Source organism: Sceloporus occidentalis, unplaced genomic scaffold (genome assembly GCF_023333645.1).
Source record: "Sceloporus occidentalis isolate IW3139 unplaced genomic scaffold, rSceOcc1.0.p SCAF_1, whole genome shotgun sequence".
Classification (NCBI taxonomy): Eukaryota; Metazoa; Chordata; class Lepidosauria; order Squamata; family Phrynosomatidae; genus Sceloporus; species Sceloporus occidentalis.
Genome location: NW_028316981.1, coordinates 125,299,312 through 125,314,856, shown reverse-complemented (window position 1 = coordinate 125,314,856; position 15,545 = coordinate 125,299,312). Strand labels below are relative to the sequence as shown.

The window sequence follows — 15,545 nt, the reverse complement described above, 5'->3', positions numbered from 1 at the left end:
ATTTTATTTTACATGTTATCAGCTGCAAGATTTATTTATGCTCAAAGATGGAAACTAAAAGAGATCCCGACGAAGGAAGATTGGAGATTTAAACTCATGGATATGATGGAACTGGACAGACTTTCTAGTGGAATAAGAAATGAACCATCAAATTCATTTGTAGAAGATTGGGAGAAAGTAATTAAGTACTTCCAAAACTCGTGGGGGAACATAGCTAGTCTAGGTATGAATTCTTTTTAAGGGAAAAATGCTTAACACTTATATGGTTTATTAACTGGGAAGTTTTACATTGTTTAACAGTAATGATCCTAATGTTACGCACTCTGAGGCTAAGATTGTAGAGATTAGGGTGAAGATGTTATTCTATTCCGTTTGCTTTATTTTTCTCTTTCTGATTTAAACAGAAAACAAATTGTAAATGACGTGAACTTAATTCTATTTTAGATAATTAGAACAATAGATATAGAATTAAAGGTTTCTGATGGTAGGGAAGTAGTGAGTGAAGACTGTATGAAGAGGGGAGGTTTAGGAGAGAAGGGAGGGGAAATAGGAGAGATAGAGGGGAGAATGGGAAGGAGTAGCATAGGTATGATCATTCTGAGAGATCGATGTACTCTTCTTACTCCATGTATGACTGTTGTATGTAAATTTTTAATTTGTTATTTGGAAAAATGAATAAATACTATTTTAAAAAAATGTTTAGTGCACTGGCCATTCGGATGACTTGATCAGAGAAGGAACGGACATCATCAGTGGCTGAAGCTGACTTGTGGGTCACCATAACAAGTCACCAGAAGCTGACTTGTGGGTCACTCTATCAATTTGCTGTCTCACAGGAGACTCTATCAATTCGCCTTCCGAAACTGAACCAGCTTGAGTCTCGACCACTTGAAGAGATGGAGCAGGCAAGGTAAGCTTGTCAGACAGCCGCATCTCCGACCTAGTGACTCTCTAAATGGAGGACTGAGAAGAAGAAGGTTTGTGCTTCTTCCTTTTCTTTGTCACTGGCTTTGTTAGTGGATTTAGAAGCCATCTCTGTTTCGGCCGCTGAGGACTTCCACTTCATAGGAGGAACATTCTTGGATTTGAGAGTCTCAAATGCGAGCATATACGGATTTGTATTGACGTTTGGCTGAGGAAGAAGGCTCATGGCACCATTTCAAAGAGCCAAGGCAAGCAGTGTCATGATGACAACTCGACCCAGTTGTTGAGGGCCTCTTTGGAGGCAGAGATGGTGGGGGCACCAAAACAGTTGCCATTGGCAGCACATGCGGTTTCAAGGTCTTCTCAAAAAGAATCGACTGGAGACAAGAAAGACGGTTCTTTTGGATCTGAGGGGTAAATGCCCTGCAATGGTCACTGACCTGCATACTGTGCTTCTCACCAAGGCAAAGCAAGCAACAAGAGTGCTTGCTTTGGCCTGGAATTTTAGCCCCATATTCCTTGCATTCCTTAAAAGACATGGAACTAAGAAGCCATACTTGCCAATGGAGATAAGTATCATCAACAATCTGGATCAGGCCAAGACTGTCAAACCAAATCCAAATCACAAAGCAGAGCGTAGTTGAGGTAAAATAAGCCAAAAAACAGAAAAACTCTGTGTGAATGCCAAATCTGGTAAGAGAAAGGGTAGTCAAAAACCAAATCCAATGATAAGAAAACCATTACATTCAAATTGAAAGCGATTCTACGAATCAGTTCCTTCGATGCTGCCAGCACTCCGGACAAAAAGGAACTGAGGGAAAATAGCAGGAACACTAGGAGTATATATAGGGTGGGTGGAGCTACATCAAAAAGTCTTCTCTAGCAATTCTAGAAGGTCCTGAATGTCTCTACACAGACACAGGAAAACCCATCTGTGTGACAGAGACCATGATGAAGAACCACAAATATGTTTTCCTCCCCCCCCCCCCCCCCACATCATGAATGATAAAAAGTCTTTTCCTATCATGAGCACCACTGGTAACTTTCTTTACAACCTTGCAACACATAGCTTCCCCCACATTTCCAAAGTGCTTCTACTTTCAATCTGATGTTAGCAGCTACAGCTCCAAAGGATCCACCTTTTCTGCCTTCCTCCCAGCCAGACAAAAGCAACACTATATTTTCCCCATTTGATAAACTTTGAATTCTCCTAATTTCTAAACTCTTTCCAGTCTGAATCTGATGTTTGCAGCTCTCCCCACAAAGGGAAGGTACAGTGTTGTTTTTGTCTGGCCAGGAGAGAAGGCACGGGAGGAGGGAAGAGAAACTGGAACCTCCCTAGGATGGGATTCAAAGGGAAGGTCTATAGAAATGAATAGGATGCAAAGTTTGGCAAAGCAGGAAAATGTACAGTATTGGTTTTGACTGGCGGGGAGGAAAGGTGAGGAGGAGAGGGGTGAACAGGGTGACCTTGTTAAGCAGCAACTACAAAGTCGCAAATAGTCAAAACCGCAAATCTGAAATCTGCAAATATGGAAAGCTGACTGTAATCGCTATTGTTTAAATATGCCTGCTTCTCTCAACAAAAACCACATGGCTGCAAGATGGAATGGCAACCAACGACCATATCAATATTCAGAATCATCTTCCCATTCCAGAGACTGGCCAGTTCATCAACAGCATAGCTAACAGAATGAAATGCAATTAACCTCAGAACATCCTACTCCCCTCTGGCCAAATGAATAAAAAAACCCAATCAATAAAATGTCACTGGCATATATGTGGGGTAATAAATATAATTTATGCTCTATGCACTGCAACTGTTAAAAAAACCTAGGTAAGCCCTGAAAGACCTTCACTCAGGTCATATTTTGCTTACAGAAATCCTCATTTCTACCAACTCTATACAAGCTCAAATTCATTACCCTGACTAAAGTAATCCACACAATTTATTAGGCAAGTAACCAGAACTTAGTACTTTCCTTCACACACTCAATTCCATTGAAGTGTTGGCAGACTCAGCTATTCTACCAAGCTAGTTTATAATACATTTTTCTAGAGAAACATCACAATTCACCAATATGGGTGCGTAGGATATTCCACTATTCACCATTTCCAAAATTTTGTTTAGATCCAATTAATAATTTGACACCAGAGTAAATTTAGGATCACTCAAGTATACATTTCAATTCTAAAATGGCCTTCAGTAGCCTTCTTCCCTTTCACTCAAACTGATGATTAATGGTAGACTTCTACCTACTGTATTTATTTACAATTATTGTTGTTGTTATTGCTGCTGCTGTTGCATAGTATAATATATTCTTTTTCATTTTATACTTCATTCAAGTGATCAGCTGTAACTGCACCTTTAAAATATTTTACCACATATATTTTGAAAATGCTACATGGATTTCTCCTTGCATTATATTTATTACCCCACATATATGCCAGTGACATTAGAACAGTGAGGAAATGAAACTGGGTTTCTATAATATAAAAATTAGCACAGATACATTCCTGTCCTCAGCATTTTAAGCTCAATAAAATGAGAAACAAATGTCTTCCTGCCATGTCATAATACCACAAAATCTAAGCCCAAATATGTGCTTCTTCAGGAATGCTGGGATGATCGGTTACTAACCAGCCATTAGACCCTCGTACATTTTTCTACAAACAGAATGGATTTCTTCTGTAACTTGTACTTGATTTTGCCAAAGTCACTTTTTGTTTGGTAATGACCACATGCCTAATGAAACAATCAGCTGTTAAGTCAAATAGTTTCAGATCATACAGATTCATCATAATGACCTGAAATTTAAAGCTTCAATACTTCAAAGGCATATATAAGTGGATATGTAAAGAAGTAAATTATGTAAAATTCTTTCTGCATAACAGCAACATGTTGACAAAGATTTACTATTTCACATATTAGAATATGTACAACTATTAAATACAAAGCTGATTTGATAGGATGGACAACTGAAAGAAATAAAATACAAACACATAACAATGACACTTTTGTGTCTTGTAAAGGATTGGTGGGAAACCAAAAGTAACATAAAAATTATTTCAGTCTGTTCAGAAAAAAAACAGAATTACTCAATCATCACATGCATCAAAATGTGGTACTTTCCCAGTTCCCAACAAAGACATGATCTTGCAATATATTATTTTATTTTCAATTTTATTTTATATGTATTTGTATGTGTGCATATGTGTACAAATGCATGTACACACACACACACACACACACACACACACTTAACTTGATTTCTGTGAGAATTCAGAGACATAGCCATGTTAGTCTGAATCACTATTTGATAGAAAGAAGTTGGTAGCATAAGCTTTTGTAGCTTTTTTTAAAGTAGCTAGTAAAAAAACACTGCATCATCTGTATCATAGTGGGGATCTGTAATCCCCAGCAACAAACAAACATACACACACACACTAAACCTTTAGTATCATGGAATAGCTATATCTACTAGCACTTTTCAAAGAACCAAGCATTTGGATACAAACATATATCTTTGATTAATCACCTATATTCACAGTTGCAAACATCTATACTAAGACAATGGGCCTTTGGAATCTACTGGAATTTGGCTCCAGCCCCCCTTCTGGATACCAAAATCCAGATATGGTCATGTTCTATTACTGTACAATGGCACAGTACAATGGTTCTCAAACTTTTTCCCTCCAAAGCCCCTTTTACATCTACATGTAAACACATGGGCACCACAATTCAAAAAGGGTGTTGAGAAGCTGGAATATGTCCATAGGAGGGTGAACAAAATGGTGAAGAGTCTGGAAACCATGCTTTATGAGGAGAGACTTAGGGAGCTGGTTATGTTTAGCCTGGGGAAGAGACAGTTAAGAAGTCATATGATGGCCCTGTATAAGTATTTTGAGGGGGTGTCACATTGTGGATGGAGCAAGCTTGTTTTCTGCTGCTCCAGAGAATAGGACACAGAATAATGAATGGAAGCTATAGGAAAAAAGATTCTATCTAAACATCAGGAGGAACTTCCTGACAATAAGAGCTGTTTCACAGTGGAACACAATCTCTATGGTGGAGTCTCCCTCTTTGGAGGTTTTTAAACAAAGGCTGGATGTCAGAGGTGCTTTGATTGTGTGTTCTTGCATGGCAGGGGATTGGCCCTTGCGGTCTCTTCCAACTCTATAATTCTATTATTCTATGTGCATGTCGGGGGGGGGGGGGCACTTGACATAGTATAGTGGGCCCTCAGTATCTGCAGGGTGTGATAAATGGTAGTCCCTACATTTATCAGATACTTTAAATTTGTGCCTGGAGAACCAGTTGTCCTCCATGTTGTTTTCTTTCTTGAATGTTCTTACTTCATAATAAACCTTTTCCTTCAATGCTCTGCCTCTTTCTTCATTCCTTTTCACAGCCTTAGCTCAGTTAGTGCTTTTCTGATTGTCACTTACCGGTAGAAGGCCCAGCAATGTCCCAATGCATTGCTGGGGTGTAACAGGTTAATCATTGGGTGGTGGCAGCAAGTTGTTTTTGGGATTAAGGTGGTCTCAAAGGGTCCCATCCAGCTCAGCAGGAGTGGAGTGGGACCATAGAGAACTTTACCATGTTGGCATTTGGTTCCTCTGCTTCTGTCTTATTCCCTGGGGGGGGGGGATTTAAGACAGAGTAGGAAGCAGAGAAAACCTTCACACAGGGGTTTGTTCCAGTCCACCCCTGCGGATACAAAAAAACCATGTGGATACTCAAGTCAATATTTAAAATTTCAATTTACCTGTGACTGACAGTAGTCAGATCCAGAAGCAGTCTCAGGGCAGTAAGGGAGGCTGTGGCAGCAAGGCCCGAACACCAGGGATACATTCTTCCTGCTTCTGCTGTGATTTGATAGAACAGTCCCTTGCTTTGGGTATTAAGAAGAGGAATCCAGGGATTCCTCCTGCACCCCACTCCTGAAGCTGGAGGCCACTTCAAGTCATGGGGTGCAATGGGGTGTCTCTGCAGACTTATGATACCTTGTATTTTGGGAAGGGATAACATTACAGTTGGTTCTCTGTATCCCTGGGTTCTACACAGAATCCAGGGATTCCTCCTGCACCCCACTCCTAAAGCTAGGGGCTGCTATCTCCCACTGACAGACTTTCTGCTTCAAAAATTGAGTAGAGGAAGAATTCCTGGATTCCATCTGCAACACACTCCCAAAACTGGAGTCTGCTGTCTCCCATGTTAATAACACCCTTCTGTTTCAAGAGTTAAGAGGAGAAAGAATCCCTGCATTCCACCTGCACTTCATTCCCCAAACTGGAGGGTGCTGTATCCCATTCACACACCAGCCTCCTGCTTCAAGAGTTAAGAGGAGGAGAAATCCCTAGACTCCACTTGCACTCAACTCTTGAAGCTAGAGTCCCTTGTGTGATTCTTGTGTGGGAAGAAAATGGTAAAAAAATAGAAGCAGCTTTAAATTGCTTTTGCTCACAATGCCCCAGCACAGGTCAACATTGCATATGAGGTAGGCTTTCTTCTCAGCACTCCTCAAGCTCTGAAACGTCTCAATCAATTTAGTTGGGGAAACTGGATTTTAAGCCACTTCTGGAGTGCTTCAACCATGCACACACACAAGCCCCATCCTTCCCACACCATCCTTCCCACCACCTGGCACTCACTTCCTTCTTTTCCTCTCTCACTTCATGGCATGCAGTCTGATGCTAAAAAGAACACTGAAGAAGTGTTCCAAGCACATCCCTCTCTGAATGAAGAGCTCAGCAACTGAGATTTGTGCCCCTTGGGGGGTGTGCCCCACCATGTGAGAACCTAGGATGTAGTAGTAATAATAATAATAATAAAATTTATTTCTATACCGCTTTTCCAGTGATCAAAGCGGTGTACATAGTAAAATTATTAAAACAACATAAAATTAAAACCACATTACATTAATTACAATATACAATTTAAATCTAATTCATAGGTGTATGTAAGTGAGAGGGAGAAAAGGGTACCCCTTATATAAAATGGCAAAATCAAGTTTTGCTTTTGGGAGTTTTTTAAAAATATTTTCAAGCCATGGATACAGAAGCCATGGATGTGGAGGGCTGACTGTAATTTTGTACTGCAGTTAATTACCCTATCAAGAGGAACAAAAAAGGGATGGCTCCACCCCTATTTTATTCACACTACTGAGCCACTCACAAAATTGAGTTGGACAATTGAACTGATAAGGGAAACTGAACCAGTTCTCAAACACACTTGATTAACCTATATGCCAACAATACCCTTCTCACATTTTTTAAAACAAATCCCCAAGCATCAACTCCAGTTGTACAATCCATTTTACTTTTATTTCAAAAATATAGATGGTTCATTGTCAATCTTAAAAAATCTAAATTGAAAGAGCAAATCTGAATCTAGCAAAAATGAAAACTGGAATGTGCCATGCTGGATTTAAATATCTTGAAATTACATTTATGGAAAATTACTTATCAAAAAGAAATTTCATTTGCTAAACACAACATATCACATTCAAGCTCAGCAAATGGCCATCATTAAAACTATCCCTACTGGGGGAAACCAAAAAAGATGGCTTTTTTTATTCCAAAATATTGCCTTAACACCAAACTCTAATGAGGTGTCAGAATGGCAAGTAGTGATTAATCTATAGTAGTGAGTAATCTGTTCATTTCAGGAGGAAAAAATCTGTTCATTATAGTACAACTCAAGAGAATCTGGTGGCCTTGTGAATCCCAATTTCGGACTGTATGTCTCAGCCTTCTAATTAACACAACTAATTAACGTAACTAGAAAGGGTCATATGATCCAGTGGATGCACCTTGTAACAGAAGGCAAATCTCTATATGTTATCACCCCCGAAAAAAGAATGAAAACAGAAAGCCTAGCTCAGCATTATCCAATGAACTTTATAGCTGGAAAGAATTCAGATCTCTTTAGCCATGACTCCCATCATTGTTGTTGTCATCCTCATCCTCCTCATCTACCCAATTTACATCCTATCCCTCTTCATAACAGCCCAGGACATCCAGTACTCTAATCACTACACTACACAAAAAATTCTTCAAAAATGTATTTATTTATTTAAAAATATTTAATTTCTACGCCACCTTTCTCCCCGAAGAGACCCAAGGCGGCTCACAAACAAAAACACATTAAAAACTTGTTACAATTATGTAAGAAAATGTAAGAAGAATAAAACAGTTAACCTAGTGTCTACTATATTTTTATGTCAGTATATTACCTGCTCTGTGCAATTAGGCTTAGAGGAGTCTAAATGGTGATATATGTTTCTAAATAACAGAACAACACAAGTCTAATAATATGAAACCATCATTATCTATTTATGGTGTGAGATAAGGGATATAGGAAGGATAGATACTTTCATCTATATTTGATAACTTCTCTTGCCTTCAAGTTTCTTATGAGATTAGTAATATACACACAAAAGATAATTTTACTACATCCTGTTGCCCAGTGGGTTTGTATAAGCATGGTTCCAGTTTCCAAATGCTCAAGGCAAATGTCTTATTAGCATAAGATGAAGACATACGACCAATACCTGAGTAAGGAGTTGCTCATGTGTTAGATTATTGATCCACCTAGTGTATCGCTCAGTTGCCTCCACAGGCTCTCTCTTAATTTGGCATCCTATAATCTGAAAGCAGAAATAAAACAACAATTTTGAGTGATGACAAAGACAGAACTAAAAGACGTATTGTTAACAGATGAGATGGATTTCTGATTGCCTTTTGTTTTGATGGGATACGCATCAATATTACCTTGGCAGTAGCTAATATTGTAAGTGTTGTTATTCAAGCTAGAGCTAAATCAGACCTGACAATTAGAATACAGTTCTGACAATTAGAACTGGTTCAGCTTGGCTCGGCATAAGAAATGGCAGTGCACTCACAAAGTGCATCCTCCTATCCCTTGCATTTGGAACTGCATAGGTTGAATTGCCTCCCCACTCTCTCTCTCTCTCTTCTCCACCAATAAACTGAAGCAGCAGCAACTATCCCTCCCAGGGATTAAGAGCTGCAGTGGGGAGGGAATTCTGGGTGTTGCACAGGTTATGGAATAGCCTCTTACACTCCATCCAAAAACAGACCTACCTGTGAGTAAGTCACACTAATGTGTATGTACGACACTAACACATTTCTAGTCATAATGGCATTGGTTCAAATCAATAAGTATTTGGCGTGTTCTGTTCCAACACATATGCATTTAAATTAATTCCTCTTTTTTTAGCAAGATGATGATGATGATGATGATGATGATGGTGATGGTGCAAGTTTCTGATTCACGCACTACAGGAACAACTTTACAGGTACAAGGAAAAGTTATCTATGTATCCAGAAGACATATCAAGCCAGGTGCAGAGCTAAAATACAGAACAACCTTCAGATGAATATGACAGTTTGATTTTAGATTTTTTTTTGTTCAAGCAGCTGTGATAATTGTACAATCTGATCACATTACAAAGCCTGAAGAACATACACATACAATTCCCTCAGTGTGCTTATCTGTGAGGCCAGCAGGGTATCCAGGCTGGCTTTCGATTTCCCACTAATTGTATTTCCAAACAAAACAGAAATGATCTTGTGTTAATTGTGGCATTATTGACATTTCACACCTGCTACATCATTTCACTCTCAGACTTTTGTCTGAACCAAAAATAACATTAAAAGTACTGCTTAATGAATCTTTGTTGTTAAGAATCAAGGTTTCGCTGGTCACAAGACATCTTAACTAAAGACAAGATAGCTGAAAACAAATCAGACCAGAGCAACTACTAGAACTACAAATAGAGAAGTATTAGCAAGAGTTAGGCAACAGTAACAGCTGTGTCATGAGTTGACTTATTTTACACTGCTTTTAACTGCTTAGAAAATCTAAAGCACTTAATAATATAGTAAAGTTCAAAACTATAAAAAATGGTACATTAAAATCAAGCAATAAAAAAACAGCAATGAAACAATTACTAGAAGTAACTGACTAATTTAGTAATTAAGAAAATGGAAGAAACTCCCTATTTGAAAAGCCATCTGATCCAACTGGTGGGTGTCACAATGGAGAGATATTGTGTGTGTGTATTATAGTGCAGATTGTAAAATGTAAGGCAGGAAGACTCTAATGACTGCATAGTGCTTGCACTACAACACAACATTTTGCAGTCAGAGAACATCAGCTGGCCCCAGTTCAGTGAAGAGCCCACAAACAACACTGAAATGCACATTGAGGGAAAGTGGGAAGAGGTGGGTGGTGGATGTTTTTATCCCAGTTTTCCTAATAATCCATTTTTCCAATTCAAAAATTAAGAGAAGCAGTATTTTGAAGCACAGGCCATCCCAAATTAATTGTACAGTATATGGGTTATTTTCACTTTAAAAGAGGTCATTACACAGGGATTTGCTTGTAAGACAAACTTTCTCTCACTCTCATTCATTTCATGGGTTTTACAAAATAAGACTTATGTATAGAACAAGAATTTTGTGTGTGGGGGGGGGGGGGAATTCAAAGACGTGGGTGAAAACAGATGTGAGGTCCTGGGCAAACACAATTATGCCTGTCTGAAAGGAATTCCATAACAAAAAAGATAAGAAAGTTTAGCTTCTTGTACACAAAGCAGACTGAAACGGCCAAAGCTATACAAATATAAAGTAATGAACAGCTGCCAGGAGGTGACAGATTAGTGTTAGTACTGGCTTTCTTATGACCAGATTTCCAATTAGAGCTGAATGTGTTTGTTGGTCCACTCCAAACTGGGATACTTCGTAGTGCAAGGCAGCCAGTTTTAGCTATGTTCAGACGGCTGAAAGACTACATAACTAGGAGATATAGATTAAGAACATTTCTTATACAATACAATCCTTTTGGACAAATACACTGGCAGTGCAATCCCTAGTTAAATCAGAGTAAGGAGGATTTATAACTAGCTAATCTCACTATTTCAGGCATTCCAGCAGCCATGGTTCTAGATGGCAGAGTAATTTAAATTTTATTGTAATGTTTTTTAAATCTGTGAGCTGCCTTGGGTCCCTTCAGAGAGAAAAGCGGCATATAAATGAAATGAAATGAAATGAAATAAATAATTAAGAACAAAGCAACCTCATAAAGCATCCCATTCAAAGATAACTTAGGCTCAGAGCTCAAATGACAGCATAAAGTATTGCTTAATCTTCAGAAAGCAAAATTCAATATATCCAAACTAGGGGCCCATCTACACTACAAATTCATATCATTTTCATACACTGTTACTATTTTGATTCCTGTAAATTTCCACAAAGAACTCCGGTAATGGAAATTCAGTGAGGATGTTGCAAATTCTGTAAGAGGTCAGTAGTACTGCTCCATCCTCTTTACAGAGCACCATTTCACCAGTTAGCAATGGAAAGAGAGAAGTTGTAAAACCACTGCTTGTGCATACCAAGACTCTTACTAAAGAGCCAGGCCTTTTAGAAGAAATATCAAAAGACTTCTTTAAAAAAAAAAAAGTTAAAAAAAAACACCCAACATAACCACTGAAGAAGATACACATTCTAAGCTTTCATGGGCAGTTTTTTCCCCATACAAACCACACATGTTTTACAACTGAAAATGTTTTTATTCAGCTTCCCACAGTATAAACATATGGCCAGTTGTCATTCTGTATGTTGTACCAGAAACTATTTCCCCATGTCATTTGTAAAAAAATGGCCTGCTTAAGAACCTGAAAGCCATAAGGAATTATATAAAAGACCTATCTATCCCAGTATTCTGTGCACTAGGGATGTAAAAAGAATTCACCAATTTTGTCATATATGTCATGAAAACCTGTAAAAAATTCAACCACCACAGATCTCTCAACCTTCTCTTTATTTCTAAACAAAACCACTAGCTTTTGGGACAAATATGTAATATTTTTGTGGGGAAACTATATTTTTCATGAAATAAAATGGTTTTGTGTAAAAAGTTATTTCTGCAAAAAATTATTGTAAAATGTCTACCAAAAAATATCCAACATGCAAAAACAAATAATTGGAAAATGTGCAAAAATATTCATAATTTCATCCACCAGGTTGAAAACCTTTTAAAAGTTCTGTTCTTGCATGCAAGAATGAAATAAGTAAAGATTTAAATCTCTGCTTTTCAATCAGTGGCAAATCAGACTATGGAAAGCCCATAAGTAAGATAACTCTTCCCTCTCTATCTGTGCCTTCCTGCAACTGGTATGCAGAGGCACACTTCCTTAGACACAAGAGAGAATATGTACATGCCATGGCAAGCAGCCCCTGGAAACTTGCCCTCTATGCAGTGGCATCCCCATCCTTGGTATTACCTCGTGCGAGGGGCTGCCGAGGGGGACTGCTGGGGGGGGGGGAACGGCCAAAAGGGTGCACTCAAACCTCCTTCATTTTGGCGCCCTGGTCTATTCAGGAAGAGACTGGGATGCTAAAGTGAAGGTGGGAGGGCCCAATTGGGTGTCACCCCTCTTCTGGGGTGTCACCCAGTGTGGACTGCACCCCCTTAGTGATAATACTGCCTCTATGATTTTCTAAGTTATCCAAGATGGCATTCCACAGTTTAACTATCCAATGTGCAAAGTACTTCCTTTTATCTGTCTTGAATCTCTCACCATTTAGATTCAGTGGACAATCCAGAGCTTAAGTATTATCAAAGACCAGACCAGGGAGAAAAACGTTTGTCTCACGTCTCGCCTTACAAGCCTTTCTCCTAACATGAATGAGCCCAAATGAAGTTTTCCTCATTAAAAAGTTACACCAGCCTATTGATTCCTTTTCCTGTCCTTTTCCACATTTTTTTTCAGCTGAACAATATACCTGATGTTGTATCATTCCTGTCTACCACTTTGGGAAGTACTGCAAAGAAAAGTGAAATACTGTTTGGTGGGGATTTTGGAGAATGGGTGGGAATGTCTAACAATCATGTCAATCTTTTTTTTTTATTAGGGACTTTGGGAAACTGGTGGAGAGCTTCAGGGGAAGCAGAAGCAGAATGCAGGGGCAGCACAAGCACCAGATCTGCACTTTCCCTACCCCAGGTTAATTACGATAAGATTTGAGTATCCACATACAGTCTCTTTGCTCCTCCCTTTGTGTGATTACAGAAACAGACCAAATAGTAAGAGATTAACAGAAGTCCTCATTCTTTCTGAACCAGGAAGCTATTATTATTGTTTTTCAAACAAGCCAAGAAGCCATATTTTAAAGATAGTTTATGCATTTTGGCTTGTTTGGAGAGCAATAATCACGGTTATCCACTTCAAAAGATCCCTGCTGTGATTAACAGAATTTGCCATGCTTGCTCACCTACATAAAGAGGATGGGTAGGGTTAAACAGACATATATGCTGCTTCAGCAAACCTTGTTCAGTACATACAGTATCTGGCTTATTAGGCTATGATCTGATCATCCAAACTTAGCATATCCATCTAAATCAAAATGTAACTCTGCACTCTCAGAAACAAACAAACAAACAAGCTTCATTTATATACCGCTTCATACTGCTTAAGCTGTGTCTAAGCAGTTTACAACTATAAGCTAATTTGCCCCCAACAATCTGGGTACTCATTTTAGCGACCTCCTTGGAAGGATGCAAGCCTGAGTCGAGCTTGAGCCCTTTCGCTGGTATTGAACTCGCAAGAAGGGATAACCTGAGCAACAAATTAGATTGCTTCTATTATAACAAAACAAGATGTCTGTGGAAAATGCTTACCTCATGCCTCCATTAGTTCCACAGATACCATCAAGACAGAGACATGACAACAACTCATTCTTTCAGTAAAAATTGACATCATGGATCGCAACACAAGCAATGAAAAGCAATAATTCATCATGCTAATCCTTTCTGTAATTAAATCCATTCGAAATACTCCCAGCACTTGAATTTGATATGTGTTGCTAAGAAGTTAGAGAGCTCAGTAAGTACTGCTGAAATATATCTAACAAACAGAGAGAAGTTTGCCACTTCACTCAGAAGGCAGTGATACCCTGACATTTTAACTCTCATATCAAAACCTTACAAACTACAAGTTCATTAATCCATATTATTTTGCTTCAGTGTGTGTTAAACTTGTGTTGCAGAGTTTGTATGTGTATGTCCGGTTGCCAGTTTCTCTCTTTCTCTCTCCTTCCTTCTCTTTGTGTTCTCTCTGCAGCTATGAGACTGGAGATGTGCTCCTAACATTTTCAGACTGGCCATGCACCTCACAGTAGACATTTTTCAGTCAACCAACAATGTTTTTTTTTAAAATGACAAATGTGATCAAGGAGACTAAGAAGGCTGGATACCCTAGAACTATACTGGTGTGTGTAACTATAATGTGGCTGAGAGCTTCATTTGAAGTTTAGAAGTACCTAAGGGCTGCAGGTTAATTTTATTAGAGGAGATAGAAACAAATCATTCCCCTATATAATCTAAATTAATTCATGCTAACTTTATAATCATTCTTAAGAATATTGGTGGTAAATAGCCATTTCACATCAATTACCTAAATCATATCACTTAATCATTGGGGAAACTTACTGGGAAAACAGTAAAAGCTGGCGGGTTTTCCAAGCAGGTGACACTCTGCAGTCCTTGGATGTTTGGTGGGGTGATAGTCCTCTACCACAGAGTATGATGCTGTTTCTCTAGGTAATGCCAGTAACTCCATTGACACGTTACTTCAATTGCTCCTTCCTCTGCTGACTAATAAACTACTTGGGTAAAATCTGTTATGAATTAATAGTTTTTATTTATGAAAGAGTTATTATTCATTGTGTCTCCAGTTGGGCTGTAGGTATGCGAGTGAAACTGGAATGCAATGCCCAACTGCACTGTTCAAAAGCCTCTGCAACCCCCCCGCTCCTCTTCCTTTCCTGGCTCCTGTGGCTGCAAAAGGAAATGGTATGGTGTGTGTGTGGGTGAAGTTTATTATTTTATTATTATTTATGGTATTTATGCCTCACCCTTCAGCCCTAAAGGCTCTCAGAGCGGCTTACAACAACAACAACTATTATTATTATTATTATTATTATTATATAAACATCTTAGCTTTCAGACAAAAGGTAAGCAGGGAGGAGGCCAACCTAGCTTCCCACAAGAGGGTGTTCCAGAGTGTGGGAGCAGCCACCTAGAAGGCTCTCTCTCGTGTCCTCACCAAGCAAACCTGTGATCTTGGGAGGACCGAGAGAAAGCCTTTTCCTGAAGATCTGAGGGCTCTAGCAGGTTTGTATGGGGAGATATGTTCAGTCTTCACAGTTCCCTCAGTCTTATTTTTCATTCCCAGCCAAATGAAAAAGGAGCTGAGAGCTACTCTGGAGTTTTCTGCATACCGTGCAGATGCGGACAAGTCTACATAGGGATCACTAAACACATTGTCCAAATAGGAATCAAGGAACATGAGAGACACTGCAGACTAGGTCACCCTGAAAAATCAGCAGTAGCAGGACATGTTATAAACAATCCTAGGCATAAAATGCTGTTTGAAACACTGAAATTCTGGACCAGGCCAACAACTATCAGGTCAGATTGCACAGGGAAGCCATTGAAATCCACAAACACCTGGACAACTTCAACAGGAAAGAAGAAACCCTTAAAGTAAACAAAGTTTGGCTACCAGTCCCGAAAAACACCAAAATCA

The 15,545-nt window shown here is 38.9% G+C and overlaps 1 protein-coding gene across 1 annotated transcript in view; it reads right to left on the bottom strand.

Annotated features, from left to right (window-relative positions):
* LOC149322092 (queuosine-tRNA galactosyltransferase-like) overlaps positions 1-15,545 on the bottom strand; it is a 311,900-nt gene that overhangs the window by 240,684 nt on the left and 55,671 nt on the right. The window contains exon 6 of the mRNA XM_089534373.1: positions 8,481-8,576. Coding sequence (XP_089390499.1) covers positions 8,481-8,576 — 96 coding nt within the window. The remainder of the gene's footprint in view (positions 1-8,480; positions 8,577-15,545) is intronic.